Source organism: Theropithecus gelada, chromosome 19, assembly GCF_003255815.1.
Source record: "Theropithecus gelada isolate Dixy chromosome 19, Tgel_1.0, whole genome shotgun sequence".
NCBI lineage: Eukaryota > Metazoa > Chordata > Mammalia > Primates > Cercopithecidae > Theropithecus > Theropithecus gelada.
Genome location: NC_037687.1, coordinates 2,713,156 through 2,731,340, shown reverse-complemented (window position 1 = coordinate 2,731,340; position 18,185 = coordinate 2,713,156). Strand labels below are relative to the sequence as shown.

The 18,185-nt window shown below is 47.7% G+C and overlaps 1 protein-coding gene across 1 annotated transcript in view; it reads right to left on the bottom strand.

The window, feature by feature from the left end:
• Positions 1–7,748, bottom strand: part of ZNF556 (zinc finger protein 556) — a 24,233-nt gene extending 16,485 nt beyond the window's left edge. Inside the window, exon 1 of the mRNA XM_025367731.1 lies at positions 7,711–7,748. Coding sequence (XP_025223516.1) covers positions 7,711–7,748 — 38 coding nt within the window. The remainder of the gene's footprint in view (positions 1–7,710) is intronic.
• Positions 7,749–18,185: the final 10,437 nt, after the last annotated feature.

The following is an 18,185-nucleotide window of genomic DNA, read 5'->3' as shown; positions in this document are numbered from 1 at the left end:
TTTTGAGACGGAGTCTCGCTGTGTCTCCCAGGCTGGAGTGCAGTGGCGCGATCTCGGCTCACTGCAAGCTCCGCCCCCCAGGTTCCCGCCATTCTCCCGCCTCAGCCTCCCAAGTAGCTGGGACTACAGGCGCCCGCTACCGCACCCGGCTAGTTTTTTGTATTTTTAGTAGAGACGGGGTTTCACCATGTTAGCCAGGATAGTCTCGATCTCCTGACCTTGTGATCCACCCGCCTCGGCCTCCCAAAGTGCTGGGATTACAGGCTTGAGCCACCGCGCCCGGCCTGTATATATTTTTTTAATAGAGATGGGGTTTCACTGTGTTAGCCAGGATGGTCTCAATCTCCTGACCTTGTGATCTGCTCACCTCGGCCTCCCAAAGTACTGGGATTACAGGCGTGAGCCACCGTGCCCGGCCCAGATGCTTATTTCAAAATGGTCACTCCCCTGGGGTTTTGTTAACTGAGATAGTTCTCTACGGGCCGTTATCCCGGCCCGCGGGATCGTCGAAGCAGGCCCTGGAGGAGGGAGTGGGAATTTGGGGAACAAGAGACACGAGAAATGGAGACAAGACAGTGCTCTGATCAAGTCTCGTTTAATGGCGGTAATGCAGTGCCTTATATACACTTGGAGGGGAAGGGGTTGGGCCAGAGGCGGAGATGATCTCAACGCAGAGGGCGTGACCAAGTAGGTATTGGTTTCTCTGGTCCAACGTCATGTTGCGCCTGCGCTGTCAGTTGGTAATTTTCCTGGGCGCGGGATGGCGCCTGCGCTACAAAGTAACAATTTTCGCAGGGGGGGGGGAACAGGTGAAGAAGAAACAGGAAGAGCGCCATCTTTTATGAGGTATTGATACAAAAGAGAAACAACAAATCTAGGGAGGAGGTAGAAGGTGGAAAGGAATAGAGCTCGGGCGTTTAATCATTAATTATTATTTGCTATGGCCGGGGCACGCAGCTCCGGACAGGCCGTGACTCTTATGTCCCTTCTTGGGCCTTCTTTTGAACATCATCTGTCGTCTGTGTGACCTGGGGGAGGGGTCAGTATTTCCTCTTGGGCACCTGTTTGAGAACTGAACTGGAGTCCATTCACCCAGCAAAGGCCAGGCATCCGCACCGAGGTTTGCTGTGGTAGAAAGGAAAGTGTGTATTTGCGAGGTGTCCAGCAAGGAGGATCAGGCAGCTCATGCTTAAGTCCCAGCACCCTTGGTGGCTCACAGGTAAGGGTTGTTAAAGGCAGGGGTAAATGTTAGAAGAGCAGAAGTCATAGGCAAAAAGGTAAATTAATATATAAAAGTTACACATCGGTTTTGACCTAAAAGGCTGGTATATCTTGAAGTGAGGGGCTTACCGGTCATAGGTAGAGTCAAAGATTTTCCAATTTGCAGTTGGTGAAGAGAAGCTTTGTTAAAAACGCAGCGTCAGTAGAAACGAATATTAGCTCTGGCTCGTGGGTGTGACCAACTCCAGTACCCTCAGGAAGAAATTTGGAGTAGAAAGTGGAGGTCAGAGGTCAATCCCCAGTTCCCCCTTATCTTGTCCACTTGTGGTCTACTCGTGGGATAATTTGTTTGGTGGGGGTTGGGGTTTCTGAAAAACACCTCAGAGACATATATTAAGATGTTATCTGGCTGGGCGCGGTGGCTCCGCCTGTAATCCCAGCACTTTGGGAAGCTGAGGCGGGCAGATCACGAGGTCAGGAAATCGAGACCCTCCTGGCTAACACGGTGAAACCCTGTCTCTACTAAAAATACAAAAAAATTAACTAGGCGTGGTGGCGGTACCTGTAGTCCCAGCTACTCGGGAGGCTGAAGCAGGAGAATGGCGTGAACTCGGGAGGCGGAGCTTGCAGTAAGCAGAGATTGCATCACTACACTCCAGCCTGGGTGACAGAGCGAGACTTCGTCTCAAAAAAAAAAAAAAAAAAATTAGTTTTCTTTTTTTGAGATGGGGTCTTGCTGTGTCACCCAGGCTGGAGTGCAGTGGTGTGATCACAGCTCACTGCAACCTCCACTTCCTGGGCTCAAGAGATCTCCCACATCAGCTTACCAGGTAGCTGAGATTACAGATACACACTGCCATGCCAGGCTAATTTTCTTCTTCTTTTTTTTTTTTTGTAGAGACAGGGTTTTGCCATGTCGCCCAGGCTGGTCTCAAACTCCCAGCCCCAAGCGATCCTCCTGCCTCAGCCTCCCAAAGTGCTGGGCCTACACGTGTGAGTCACCATGCCTAACCATCTTTAGTTTCTATAGGAGAATGAAACATCCCATGATTCTAGCTTCCTTCGCTATTGTTTTAGGCTACTGTTACCTTCTTGCTTATCAAATTGCTTATTTACTTCTTGAGGCCAAGTAGGTGACTGAAATTTACCTTGAAGAAACACAAGATTGTTCTTTAGTTCTATGCTTGGGAGACCCACAGTTCCCAAGGAGGGAGTCCCTGCTCCATCTCACACCCACTCCCAAACCTCCTCTTGACACAAGTGTGCTAATTTTCTGCTCATTGCACATACTTTTCGGGCCATGACAGGCACTGCCTTTGGCACACATGATGTCGTCCTGTCAACTCAAACCAGGAAGCCATCGGAAAACATTCAGCACACTCTAACACACGCGGCGGATAGCTAATGCTTTAGATGCTTTCCGTGAAGGATAACACTCCCTGGCAGACGCGACAGCTGATGACCGCTTGGCTCAGGACTATTTATTGGCCAGCCAGGGAGAGTTCTGTTCCCTTAAAGGGGCTGCTGGCTGTACGTGGGTACTGGAAGGGTTGCACAAATAATTGTTGGAGACCAGCCTCAACATCACCCGTAGGGTACCCAAAGTCCAGTGGCGATGAAGGAATGAGAAGAGACAGGTTAAGAGGTCACAAAGAGTGGGGGCCAGGGGGCCAATTGCACAATGGAGGCTGCAAAAGGCGCCAAGTTCTGGTCTCCTCACTATTTATTGAGTGCAGTCACTTAGATCTAAGAAGCAGACGTTCAGGGCGAAATGGTGAAAGGGAGGCAGTGCATCACACGCGTAATCTATAGCAGTGGTGGTTTAAATGAATCTCCTTTGTGCTGTCCTTCGGAGAGTAGCTAGTGGGAGCAGCTTAACTAGGAGCCTGCACGTCTGTCCACATTCCGGTGCTTCAAAGGAGTGTCTTTCTCCTTGAACACAGTGTTTATGGATAAGAGAGCGGGTCTCGCTCTGAGCACGGGAACATAATGGCGATAAGAAGGCTTTCCTCCTCAGAGGCCTCTTGTGGCTTTCCACAACTTATTGTCCCATATTTTTATGGCTGGTTTACATAGGCACCCCATAAGCCTTTCCCCCAACAAGAATAAATAAGACAATGGTCTAAAACATTACTGAAATATTTGAAAAGATGCCATGGAACTCCAATGCCCCGAGACAACTGCATCTGAATACTCTTTCAAGACCTACTTTTTATTTTTTATTTTATTATTATTTTATTATTATGATTATTTGACATGGAGTCTTGCTTTGTCACCCAGGCTAGAGTGCAGTGACACAATCTCGGCTCACTGTAACCTCTGCCTCCCGGGTTCAAGTGATTCTCCTGCCTAAGCCTCCCAAGTAGCTGGGATTACAGGCGCCCACCACCACGCCCAGCTAATTTTTTTTTTTTTTTTTTTTGAGACAGAGTCTCTTGCTCTGTTGCCCAGGCTGGAATGCAGTGGCATGATCTTGGCTCACTGCAGCCTCCGCCTCCCAGGTTCACACCATTCTCCTGCCTCAGCCTCCCAAGTAGCTGGGACTACAGGCGCCCGCCACCATGCCTGGCCACGCCTGGCTAATTTTTGTATTTTTCAGTAGAGACAGGGTTTCACCATGTTAGCCAGGATGGTCTGGATCTCCTGACCTCGTGTTCCAACTGCCTTGGCCTCCCAAAGTGCTAGGATTACAGGCGTGAGCCACTGTACCCTGCCTATTTTATTTTTTGAGACAGTCTCACTCTGTCCCCCAGGCTGGAGTGCAGTGGTGCGATCTTGGCTCACTGCAACCCCCGCCTCCTGAGTTCAAGTGATTCTCCTGCCTCAGCCTCCCAAGTAGCTGGGATTACAGGCGCCCACGACCACGCCTGGGTAATTTTTGTATTTTTAGTAGAGATGGTGTTTCACCATATTGGCCAGGCTGGTCTCGAACTCCTGACCTCAGGTGATCTGCCTGCCTCAGTCTCCCAAAGTGCTGGGGTTACAGGTGTGAGCCACTGTGCCTGGCCAAGACCTGCTTTTCAAATTATACTATGTTGCTTGGGCAAATGGCTTTTAAAATTTGTACTTGGCCAAATTAAAATTCAAGTACATGACACATGGTGAATTTCAGTCACTGATCAAATTCCGGGGCGGGGGAGGGGGTGAAATGTAGTCAAGAGGCTACTTTGATTTTTGATGTTTGACCACTGACAGACCTACAGCCCTTTCCCTGCCCACCCATCATGCAACTGGATAAGAATGTCCATGTGGCCGGGCGCAGTGGCTCATACTTGTAATCCCAGCACTTTGGGAGGCCGAGGCAGGCGGATCACGAGGTCAGGAGATCGAGACCAGCTTGGCCAACACGGTGAAACCCCATCTCTACTAAAAATCCAAAAACTAGACGGGTGTGGTGGCGGGCGCCTGTAGTCCCAGCTACTCGGGAGGCTGAGGCAGGAGAATGGCGTGAACCTGGGAGGCAGAGCTTGCAGTGAGCCAAGGTCGTGCCACTCACTCCAGCCTGGGCGACAGCGTGAGACTCCGTCTCCAAAAAAAAAAAAAAAAAAAGAAGGTCCATGGGTACCACTCACCCTGTGGTTCCAGCAGGTGAGAAGGTCAAGCCTCACAAAACCCCTGCCCCAGCCTTGAGCCGCTACAGAGGCCAAACTCACCAATGCACTGTTTCAGCTTCCTTCAAGCCACCTGGACCAGCTCCCACCTCCCCAGATCTCCACACAATACTCTTGCCTAGGGATTTTTTCTGTCCTTTTGGTGGATGTGGCATGAAATCCAGACCCATTTGGGTGGGTGGGGGCTGGTACTACCATTCAAAGGCCAACCACCAAACAGAAGGGCACACATAAAAAATGCTGACCAGGCGTGGTGGCTCAAGCCTGTAATCCCAGCACTTTGGGAGGCCGAAACGGGCAGATCACAAGGTCAGGAGATCGAGACCATCCTGGCTAACAAGGTGAAACCCCCATCTCTACTAAAAAAATACAAAAAACTAGGCGGGCACCTGTAGTCCCAGCTACTCCGGAGGCTGAGGCAGCGTAAACCCGGGAGGCGGAGCTTGCAGTGAGCTGAGATCCGGCCGCTGCACTCCAGCCCGGGTGACAGAGCGAGTCTCCGTCTCAAAAAAAAAAAAAAAAAAGAAAGAAAATGCTTTTGGGGGCTGGGCACGGTGGCTCACGCCTATAATCCCAGCACTTTGGGAGGCTGAGGCGGGTGGATCACCTCAGGTTAGGAGTTCAAGACCAGCCTGGGCAGCATGCTCAAACCCCGTCTCTACTAAAAATACAAAAAGTAGCCGGGTGTGGTGGCGTGTGCCTGTCATCCCAGCTACTCAGGAGAATCACTGGAACCTGGGAGACGGAGGTTGCGGTGAGCCGAGGTTGTGCCACTGCACTCCAGCCTGGGCAACAGAGCGAGACTCTGTCTCAACAAACAAAAACAAAAACAAAAACATGACAATGGCATATTCTCACAAGGGAGTGCTTTTTATGTTGGCAACAAAAGTGAATGAACTACCATCCCACCGTTATGCTAATCTTTATAACTGGAAAAGTAGTTCATGATAAACAGTAGTACTCGCAATATACCATCTGCATAAAAAAATAAGCAAACTGTATATATATATACACACACATATGTACACATATATATACATATATACACATATGTACACACATATATAAACTATATGCATATATACATAGATACATATAAATATACACGCACACATATATATATATTTTTTGAAACGGAGTCTTGCTCTGTCATCCAGGCTGGAGTGCAGTGGCACGATCTCGGCTCACTGCAAGCTCCGCCTCACGGGTTCACGCCATTCTCCTGTCTCAGCCTCCCAAGTAGCTGGAACTAAGGCGCCTGCCACCACGCCCGGCTAATTTTTTGTATTTTTAGTAGAGACAGAGTTTCACCGTGTTAGCCAGGATGGTCGTGATCTCCTGGCTTCATGATCTGCCTGCCTTGGCCTCCCAAAGTGTTGGGATTACAGGTGTGAGCCACCGCACCCGGCCACGAAATATATATTAACGTAGGGACACATACATGAGTAATAAAACTATGAAGAAGAGGCCGGGCATGGTGGCTCACACCTGTAATCTCAGCACTTTGGGATGATGAGTGGGGTGGATCACCTGAGGTCAGGAGTTCGAGACCAGCCTGGCCAACATGGTAAAACCCCATCTCTACTAAAAATACAAAAAAAAATTATCCAGGCATGGTGGTGGGTGCCTGTCATCCCAGCCACTCAGGAGGCTGAGGGAGGAGAATTGCTAGAACTCTGGGAGCGGAGGTTGCAGTGAGCTGAGATCGTGCCACTGCACTCCAGCCTGGGCGACAGATTAAGACTCTGTCTCAGCCGGGCGCGGTGGCTCAAGCCTGTAATCCCAGCACTTTGGGAGGCTGAGACGGGTGGATCACGAGGTCAGGAGATCGAGACCATCCTGGCTAACACGGTGAAACCCCGTCTCTACTAAAAAATACAAAAAACTAGCCGGGCGAGGCGGCGGGCGCCTGTAGTCCCAGCTACTCGGGAGGCTGAGGCAGGAGAAGGGCATAAACCCGGGAGGTGGAGCTTGCAGTGAGTTGAGATCCAGCCACTGCACTCCAGCCTAGGCGACAGAGCGAGACTCCGTCTCCAAAAAAAAAAAAAAAAGACTCTGTCTCAAACAAACATACAAAACAAACAAACAAACAAACAAACAAAAACCTATGAAGAAGAGCAAGGAAATTTCCTCCCTATAATTCAAAACACTGGCCTCATCTGGAGAGAGGCGCTTACCACTGGGCATCGTTTCAGGTGCGATGTCTGGTGTGACGGCTTCTCCAAGACTTGGCCAAGCTGTCATTACACAGCATCTGCTTTAGAATATTTCGACTGTACAGTTATTTGGTGCATTTTCTGAATACTATATATATATATATATATGCATATGGGTGTGTGTGTGTGTGTGTGTGTGTGTGTATGTGTATATATATATATATATACACACACACTCTTTTTTTTAAATTTTTGAGATGGAGTCTCGCTCTGTCGCCCAGGCTGGAGTGAGTGGCGCCATCTCGGCTCACTGCAAGCTCCGCCTCTCGGGTTTACACCATTCTCCTGCCTCAGCCTCCTGAGTAGCTGGGACTACAGGTGCCCACCACCTCGCCCGGCTACTTTATTTTGTATTTTTATTAGAGACGGTGTTTCACTGTGTTAGCCAGGATGGTCTCGATCTCCTGACCTCGTGATCTGCCTGCCTCGGCCTCCCAAAGTGCTGGGATTACAGGCGTGAGCCACCATGCCCAGCCTGAATATGTTATATTTTACAATAAAATACTATGCAGTCAATTAATATATCACAATACCGCATTAAGGGGAAAATATGTCAAATCATTTGAACAAATACAGGAAAAAAAAAAAAAAGCTGTTGATAATACTCAGCATGCACATCCACATGAAAACCCTTTGCGACTGAGAAACGGGTGGGAACTTACATGGCCTGACGGAAGGCATAGTTGAAAGCGATGTTCATCACAGAACATATAAAGGCTGCAGTAGTGGTAGGGTGAAGAATCCATGGAATTTCCAAATTGTGCCAACATCATGGCAGACTCCAAAGCCGTGGGAGTCAGTGTGAACGGTGCAGTTTCCCTTTGCCCATGTGCAAGCTCTAGTAAGAGCTATGGGTTCAGCAGGTTGGGCTGATTTCATGGCGAATAAAGAGTATGCCTCAAGTGTTTCTTGTGGGGAACCTATGGCATAACCAGTGATTATGTTTCTCCAGGAATTTCATTTGCAAGAGCCTGTGAACCAAAAATAAAATTCTAAGCACCCCCTTCCCCAACCATCTCAACCTTGGCCAGGGTGCTCTTAAAATTTAACCTGAGAGGCTGGGCACGGTGGCTCATGCCTGTAATCCTTGCACTTTGGGAGGCCGAGGCGGGCGGATCACCTGAGGTCAGGAATTCAAGACCAGACTGACCAACATGGTGGAACCCCGTCTCTACTAAAAATACAAAAATTAGCCGGGCATGGTGGTCGGCACCTGTAATCCCAGTTACTCGGGAGGCTGAGGCAGAATTGCTTGAACCCGGGAGGCACAGGTTGCAGTGAGCCAAGATCAGGCCACTGCACTCCAGCCTGGGTGACAGAGCAAAACTCTGTCTCAAAAAAAAAAAAAAAAAGAAGTAAGTCTGGGTTGTCTAAGGGGATGTCTAACAACTCTCCTGGCTTTGAAATCATTTCTGTCTCTGCAAGGTAACCATGTGGACTAGAGTAGGGCATTCCACTGTCAGGGGTGGGGGTCGTAGATGGATTGAAAGCGTCACAAAGATGTGAGATGATAGAGGGATTTGTTAATAGGCTTCTTCATAGGCTCTCAGGAGTACAGAGGCGCTGTGTTTTGTGAGCTTGTTAGAGAGCAGATACGGCATGGGGAACACAGAGCTGAAGGAGACAGCCTAATGTAAGAGTGTGACTGTCAATTGTGGAGGCAGCTGATAGTGGCAGGAGGCAGGCAAGTCATAGGCAGACAGGGGCGGGTCCCCAGTGAAACCCAACCTTCAAGCCAAAGACAGTTTAAAGCCTGAAGGCCAAGCTACAAGTCTTGGATAAATCCACGGACCGGATTGAGAACCTCTTCCCATTTGTGAGCTTTCCTGTGATTAATGCCACCCTTTGCTGATTACATATACCTACCCTTCTCTAATTAGTTTTTTGGCACTGTTGTGCCCATCTTTGAGTGGTGCCTTTTATTTATTTATTTATTTTTAGCCTTTTTTGCATACTCACAAACCAATCAGCACATGTTCTGCCTCTGTAAGCCCAGAAAAACCCCGGGCTCAGACAGACTTTGGGACTACCCACCTTCCGGTGGAGGAGACTACCCGACTTCAGGTAGAGGGCTGCCCAACTCGGGTTCCCCTCTCTGCTGAGAGCTGTTGCTCAATAAAACTCTGCCCTGTTCACCCTTCAGTTGTCAGCATAAACTCATTCTTCTTGGACATAGGACAAAAACTGGGGACCCACTGAACAGAGGTACAAAAAAGGCTGTAACATTGTGGACCTCTGTCCTCTGTTGGCACCAGGCAGCTGCCCCATGCAACAGGAAGCAGCAGGGGAGCCTGCCCAGCCCCAGAGTCGCAGGCCAGAGTGGGGCAGTGGGACTGAATGAGCTGTAACACAAATGGGCTGAAACACACCCAACCACTCACCATGCTACAAGTGATGGAAGGGAGGAGAGCTGCCACATGCTGCAACACCCCCTCTGGGACTTTGAGGTCATAGCACCTCTGAGTTTTTTGGGTGCCACCATGTTCCCGTCATCCAGACATTGGTGCCTAAGGCAGAAGCAGGTCACTGCACACCTGACCCAGCTATGGGCTGAGTGCAGATCCTGTGGCAAACGCAAGGTAAGTGCAGCCCGCTGGGCTGAGGGGGTGAGTGTCTCCAGCTGTGATCCTGGAGCCAAGCAAGGCCCAGGCAGGGACATCACTGGCCATAGAGGCCTCTGGCTGGTGAAGCAGCACCAAAACATCCTGCATCACAGCTACAGCTACAAGATGCAGACAAGGGGGCACGCATGGAGGCATGCCTGGTGCCACAAGGTCTAACTAACAAGAGAAATACACAATAGAATGTATCTGAGAGGGTTGTCCTTTGCCTCTCAGATACCTGCAGCAATTGTTGAGATACCTGCAGCAATCCCATCATTTTCATGGCAATAAAGGTGAAAAGGTTCGTTAAAATTGGCAATTTTGGTAAGCCAAGAGTAGATATGTGGACAGTGCTAATTGTAATAATTCAAAGAAGGTCTGGGACAGGTGTGGTGGCTCATGCTTGTAATCCCAGCACTTTGGGAGGCCGAGGTGGGCGGATCACGAGGTCAGGAGATCGAGACCATCCTGGCTAACACGGTGAAACGCCGTCTCTATTAAAAATACAAAAAAAATTAGCCGGGCGTGGTGGCGGGTGCCTGTAGTCCCAGCTACTCGGGGGGCTGAGGCAGGAGAATGGCGTGAACCCGGGAGGCGGAGCTTGCAGTGAGCCGAGATTGCATCACTGCACTCCAGCCTGGGTGAGAGAGCAAGACTCCATCTCAAAAAAAAAAACAAAAAACAAAAAACAAAAAAAACAAAGAAGGTCGATGTCTCTGAGGGGCAGATAATAGGCTCTGAGGCAGATCTGAAAAGACGGCATACAGAGGTTTAGCAAAGGCAGCATAATTAGGAATTCTCAGTGAAGATAGCCAGCTGTTCCTAGAATTATACATGTCTGTTTTGTTTTTTTTGTTTTTTTTGTTTTTTTTTTTGAGACGGAGTCTCGCTCTGTTGCCCAGGCTGGAGTGCAGTGGCCGAATCTCAGCTCACTGCAAGCTCCACCTCCCGGGTTCACGCCATTCTCCTGCCTCAGCCTCCCGAGTAGCTGGGACTACAGGCGCCCGCCACCTCGCCCGGCTAAGTTTTTTTTTTTTTGTATTTTTTAGTAGAGACGGGGTTTCACCGTGTCAGCCAGGATGGTCTCGATCTCCTGACCTCGTGATCCGCCCGTCTCGGCCTCCCAAAGTGCTGGGATTACAGGCTTCAGCCACCGCGCCCGGCCCTGTTTTGTTTGTTTGTTTAAGACAGAGTCTCACTCTGTTGCCCAGGCTGGAGTGCAACGGCATGAACTTGGCTCACTGCAACCTCTGCCTCCTGGGTTCAAGCAATTCTCCTGCCTCTGTCTCCCGAGTAGCTGGGACTACAGGTGCCTGCCCCCACGCCCGGCTAATTTTTTGTATTTTTAGTGGAGACAGGGTCTCACTGTGTTAGCCAGGATGGTCTCGATCTCATGACCTCGTGATCCGCCCATCTTGGCCTCCCAAAGTGCTGGGATTACAGGCATAAGCCCCTGCACCTGGCCCATACCTGCTTTTATTCTGGGGACAGCAATGGATAAAATTGATTCAAGGTGCCGGGCGCAGTGGCTCAAGCCTGTAATCCCAGCACTTTGGGAGGCCGAGACGGGCGGATCATGAGGTCAGGAGATGGACACTATCCTGGTTAACATGGTGAAACCCCGTCTCTACTAAAAAATACAAAAAAAACTAGCTGGGCAAAGTGGCGGGCACCTGTAGTCCCAGCTACTCGGGAGGCTGAGGCAGGAGAATGGCTTAAATCCGGGAGGCGGAGCTTGCAGTGAGCTGAGATTCGGCCACTGCACTCCATCCTGGGCGACAGAGCAAGACTCCTTCTCAAAAAAAAAAAAAAAAAAAATTGATCCAAGGCATTCTGGCTGAGCTTTGGGTGCCCTGAGATATCTCACATTCTAAGTAGTAACTTTCTGCACCCACTGAAATTTAGATTGCGAGGCTTTATGACCTAATTCAGTTTGTGTCTCTAGAAGAACGAGGAAATCCATAAGACCACCTTGCTTAGCTTGGGTACAAAGAGATTATCAGTATACTGAACAAGAGTAGAGCCTGGGATAAAAGTTACAAGTCTGAGCAAGCCTTAAGGACTTGGGAAAACATTGATGGGGGAGCAACAATATTCCTGAGGTATGCAGGCCATACCCACTGTCCTCTAAAGAGAACTGCACAGAGGAACTGTGAATCAGCGTGCAAAAGAATGGAAAAGACAGCGGAGCAGAGGTCCATTCAAGCAAACCAGCCTGCATAAGCAGGAACTGGGGTACAAATAGTGGTTGTAATGGGAACTGTAGAGTGGTGAGGAACTACAAGAATTGTGGCTATTAGAATTTGTAAAATTGGTAAATTTGGTTCTCATCAAAATCAAACTTCCCTTCTTATTTTTACTGGCAAGACTAGGGTGTTAATAGTGGGAGAAGGTAAAGTTAATGGGCACTCTGCTGTAACAGAGTCTAGTATAGATTCAGTTCCTTGTTCTGCATATTGACACAACAGGGCATTGAGCTATTGGTTGAAAAGGCTTATTCCTTTTCCAGGCAACGTGCACAGTCTCTGTGCTCTGTAGCAATGCAACTTCATTTGCATATGAGGCCCAGAGACTAACTGGAACGTCAGTAACTGGAAGTAATTGGAGTATCACTTGAGGTTGCATCCTCTTCAGAGGCCGCGTCTCAATCAGGGAAAACAGAAAGTGTGAGGTTTGGTCTGAGGTCAAGGGGATAAAAACCCCTTTCCCATTACATTGTAAGATGGCATTCAATTGATGTAACAAATCTCTACCTAGAAAGTTTACTGGTGAGGCTTCAGAAACTAGAAAGCTATAATGAGTGTTAATGAAAACTAAGGATATTGGTGTGGCCTGAGACGTGGGTAATGAAACAGGTTGCCTAAAGACTCTGACAGCTTGAATAGAATTAAAAGTGACAGTAGAGATGAGTCCTCTGAGAAGCTGGCAGAGAAAGTTGGACCACCGTCAATTTAGAAGTTTAGTTTCTGATCCTCTATTTTAAATTTAATGGCAGCTTCTGAGGTGCAACTGAAGATTGGCTGGCCTCCATCAATCACTAAGGAATTGGGTCAAAACTCCTGATGCATTTTATATGCTTCCATTTCTGAAAATATTCTTCTATTTAAGAACCAATGGAAGTGCAAACTCTGATATTTATTTACACACCAAATTGAAGAAAACATTCATGTTTTATTATTTACAAAAAGTACTGGCCACTTCCATAAGAATCAGTGTTTAAAGCGTCACCATTTAAAAAACAGGTTTCCTGTTAATAATTCTACTCATTTCATACATATTTTAAAATAAAATGACTGTTTTTGTCTGCTTCCGATAGGATTCTTTTAATTGCTTAAGATAGGGTCTTGCTCTTATTTCCAGGTTGGAGTGCAGTGGCACGATCACGGCTTATTGCAGCCTTGACCTCCTGGGTCCAAGCTATCCTCCAGCTTCAGCCTCCTGATTAGCTGGGACTACAGGTGAGCCTCACCACACCTGGCTAATTTTCATATATTTTGCCGAGATGCAGTATCTCCAAGTTGCCCAGCCTGGTCTTGAACTTCTGAGCTCAAGGAATCCAGCTGCCTCGACATTTCAAAGTGCTGGAATTACAGGTGTGAGCCTCTGATCCCTGCCCAATTGTTGTTTTTTAAATAAACAATGAATGCCAAACTTTAAAAAATCAACTTGAGGCTGGGCGCAGTGGCTCATGCCTGTAATCCCAGCACTTTGGGAGGCCGAGGTGGGTGGAGGATCACTTGAGATCAGGAGTTTGAGACCAGCCTGGCCAACACAGTGAAACTCCATCTCTACTAAAAATACAAAAAATTAGCTGGGCATGGTGGCGCACACCTGTAATCCCAGCTACTTGGGAGGGTAAGACACGAGAATTGCTTGAACATGGGAGACAGAGGTTGCAGTGAGCTGAGACTGCACCACTGCACTGTAGCCTGGGCAATGGATCGAGACTCTGTCTCCCACTCCCTGAAAAAAATTCACTCAACCTTACTACAAAAACTGTGAAGCTTTTTTTTGGTTTGCTTTTACTATATATTGGAAGAATTTAATAGTACAATAAATATATGCCTCTAAATGCTTAACTACAATTCATTAATAACTCTGAGCCTGCTAGGCCTTTATATTTCATCACACAAAGACTGGAAAACACAGACACAGAAAAATCACAGCCGTGCAGTGAGACACATGGACATTCACAGACACTCCTTCCTGAAAACAAGGACCACTACTGAGACACATGGGACCTCCCAGACACACCAATATATGTCCCCACAGAATCACCCAGACTTTGTCACTAGGAAAAACAGGTGGACATACCCAAGCACACTCACTCAAGAGATAGAGTCCCAGAGGTAGTAACAGACACACAGTACAGGCCCTCTGCACCCTTCATCCCCATCTTTGTTTTTCTTCTTAGGAATTACCACTGTCCACAGAAAGTGCACTTGACTTGCATCCCTTGTTTTGTTTTGTTTTTATTGGCCCCTACGACATTAGCTTCAAGGGAACAAGGATATTTTGTCTCTTCTGTTCACTGCAGCACCTAGGACATCACCTGTTACACAGAAGAACATCAGTAAATACTTAATGTCCAGGCTCAACAGACATATGCATTCGGTGAGGTGTGCACACATCTCATCAGAGGGCCACATCCATCTGAAAGTCAGAGAATGAGTTGTCTTCACAGCCATCCCTTGTGGAAGGAGGAGATCCCCCGAACCCTAAAGGAAGGTCCTTCTGCCATTTTGGTGGAGTGATGGTGGTGGTGGTGGGAGCCTTCCTGAGCCCTCACTGTCTACATAAGAACCTGGGAACAGGGAGCCTGAGTCCACCACAGGACAAGAGTCATGACGTCGTAGCCCCTGACGCCGCTCAAATTCTTAGAAAGAGCTCCTCACTACCAGAGCCAGGGAGCTCAGTTAGGACATCACTGGTATCTCTTCCTCGCTCGGCTGCCCTGTCCTTATTTTGCAGTCACCTCTGATGCCACCATATTCACAGCAGTGCCTTCTATTTGCTGTGAAAGGTACCTCGGACCATCAGGGTCCTTCTCCGTCTGTCGTGTCCACTCAAGTACATCCACCATTACAAGATGCTCGGGCTGTCTACCCGTCACAGACACGCAACATCCGGGACTCACCACACCGGAAGCTGAATAGGGCAAGAGGAGAGCTTCCGCCACTTCCAGTACCACTCTTGTTTCCGCTTCTTACAGTCGCCCGGCCTCGCCTAAGTGCGCCTGCGCAGGTCGAAGGCGGAAACTCCCAGATAGTCCCAACAAAGCACAGCTCTTTTAGCCGCGAGCCCGCGTTGCATCCTGGGAACAATCTGCAGGGCGGGGCTTCCGGAGACTGAGGGGCTTCTCTCGGAACTCCACTTCCCGCAGGCCAATAAGCTGGCGCTGTGCGCCGGGGGGCTGCGCCTGAGAAGGGCACATGCGCTCTGGTGAGGTGTTAGTAAGGCACGTCCCGGAGTGTGGGAGGAAGCAGGTAAGGAGCTTGGGGCGCGATGGGCACTTCCTGGGGCATCACGACCTGAGTGTACAGAGAAGGCACGTCAGGTGACTGGGACAGTGAGGAGGAGTGCCTGTTTGCCCGCCTGTAGGTGAAACCCCATCACCCCATCGCTGTAGGTGGTTCCCAGCTGGGCATCTTTATGATGTCATGGGAGATGTTGACACTGTGAGTTGTGTGATTGTGCCTGTGGATTTATGCAGTAGCAGGAGCTGTTGTGGCTGATGGGCTTGTCTGGCATGGGTTCTGCCACTGCCTCTTCTATCTCACCTCACAACGCACGACTGCCACGTGTTCCCAACAGCAAGAGGAGTTTGGGGATCCGTAAAGACATTTCGCAGCATGAAGACACAGAACTGAGCTTGAGATGAGAACTTTGGAGCTGGAAGGGGCCTCAAGAAAGGCCCTGGAAGACAAGATGTGGATGCCCCTTGTCTGAAGACAGGATCAGGATGCTCCCAATGGGAGGAACCTGATGTAAACTCAACGACAGATTCTGGAAGACCTCCCTCTTCTTTCCTGTTATGTGTGTGAGATGAAGTCAGGTATGGCCGTTGTGGGTGTTCCAAAAACTTCAGACTGGGTTTCAAACGGGGTCTGACAAGGCACAAGTCCTTGTCATCCAGCCCTACATTTCCTCCAGAGAATTCCACGATGGTGGGGGAAGTCTGTTTTTTTTTCTTTTTTTTTTTGAGACAGTCTTGCTCTGTCGCTCAAGCTGGAGTGCAGTCGCATGATCATGGCTCCTCCAGGCCTCAAGTGATCCGCTTCAGCCTGCCAAGTAGCTGGGACCAGACATGCACTACCCCACCTGGGTCACTTTTTAGTTTTTGTAGAGTTGGAAGTCTTGCTATGTTGCCCAGACTGGTCTCTAACTCCTGACCTCAAGTGATCCTCTTGCTTCAGTCTCCCAAAATGTTGAGATTACAGGCATGATTCACCACGCCCAGCTAGGGAAGTCTTATTGCGAACTTATATATCAAGTTTCAGGAAAGGTTTGAATTCCTTTTTTTTTGAGACAGGGTCTTGCTCTGTTGCCCAGTGTAGAGTGCAGTGCGTGATCATAGTTCACTGCAGCCTTAACCTCCTGGCCACAAGCAATTCTCCCGCCTCAGCTTCCCAAAGTGCTGGGATTATAGGTATGAGCCACTGTGCCTGGTCTTGAGTTAACATACTGAAAGCATTTTTATTGTTTAAAATGTACATACAGCAAAATTTGCTATTTTAAGGATAGCCTTATGACTTTTCATAAATGCTTTTCACCACTACAGTCATGATAGAACACTCTTATGCCCATTTGTACTCAAATCCCCCACTTCTAACCAATTTGTTCATTTCCTTTATCTTTGCCTTTTCCATGTCTTATAAAAAGAATACCATATAGCCTTAGGAGTCTTTTTGTAAAATTTGATGCCCTATTTGTAAAATTAATTATACTTGCTTTCTAGTGTTCTAAATTTAAGTTTTGACAATGCCCAATATAGGTTAAGCACAGATTAAGCCTTCAAACTTGATTCCATCATCATGAGCTACATGAATATACAAGACTCTGTGTTCCCGGCACTTAACTTTCTTCATCTAAGAGGGAATGATGGGTAAGAGGGTGTTAAGATATACAAGTGACTGCCAAATCACATTAATCTATAGAGCGCTATGAAAACTTACGTTAACATGGAAAGTAATGGAGATTATTGGTTATTGCTTGCTCTTTAATGAAACTCTAAGGAGTTACGTGTTTTTCCTCTTCCCTAGTTAATTCTGGAAGTTCAGAGGCTGAAACCATACCTGAGAAAACTTAAAATAGGCTTTTGGGGCTTTCTGGCTCGTTAAAACAAGTTTCTGCCTCCTTGGCCTATAAAACACATGAAAAATTTTCTCGTTTGAGGATGTCAAACATGTCTTCTTTTGTTCTGGAACTCACCTCTAAACCACAGAAATGATCAAACATTCCCCTTTTCTCCCCAATATGACTGGCTGCTGCTGCTTTACTGATCAGTTTTCAGCTCCAATTAACTTCTGCTTTATAGATGAGAACTTTGGGGGTTCCCAGAGAATTGTATTCATTCTCTGAGAACATCCAATCCAGACCAAAGCGTGGCTTCCCTGAACACTCACCAAAATCACAGAACACAAGGCCAAATCTGATAGTAAATCCTTTTAAACACCCTCTGACTGATACAAGCCACAGCCCTTTCTTGATTATGTGTTCAAACTTCAACTCAACACAGCGAATTTTGACTACCAGTGTGATCCTGGTGGTTTCTGGGTATAGGGCATTGACAAAATCATTATTTACGATTTTTAATTGTTATTAACCACAAATAAGAAATCATTTTAGGCCAGGCATGGTGGCTCACACCTGTAATCCCAGCACTTTGGGAGGACGACGTAGGCAGATCACCTGAGGTCAGGAGTTCAAGACCAGCCTGGCCAACATGGTAAAACCCCATCTCTACTAAAAATATAAAAATTAGTTAGGTGTGGTGGTGCAGGCCTGTAATCCCAACTCCTCGGGAGGCTGAGGCAGGAGAATCACTTGAATCTGGGAGATGAAGGTTGCAGTGAGCCAAGGTCATGCCACTGCACTCCAGCCTGGGTGACAGAGCAAGAATCTGTCTCAAAAAAAAAAAAAAAACAAATATAATTTTAAGGGCAAATGTTCAGTATACAGCAATTAAAAATAACATTTATATGACAAAAAATACCTGTATTTGTATATACCTGGTAATACTGATTCAAAATGTAACATGATTAGCAAAATTATAAAGTTGATTTGAAATCTGTAACTCTCTCGGTAAACAAAAATAACATTTCTAATGTTATGGGTTGAATTGGGCCTCCCAAAATTTTTATGTTGAAATCTTAATTCGCAGTACTTCAGTATGTGGCAAGAGAGTTGTTGCCAACGTAATTAGTTAAGGTAAAATCATACTGAAGTAGAGTGGGGCCTAACCCAATGAGTGGTGTGTATGTACAAAAATATTGCCACATGGAGAGACACACACACAGGGAGAATGCCATGTG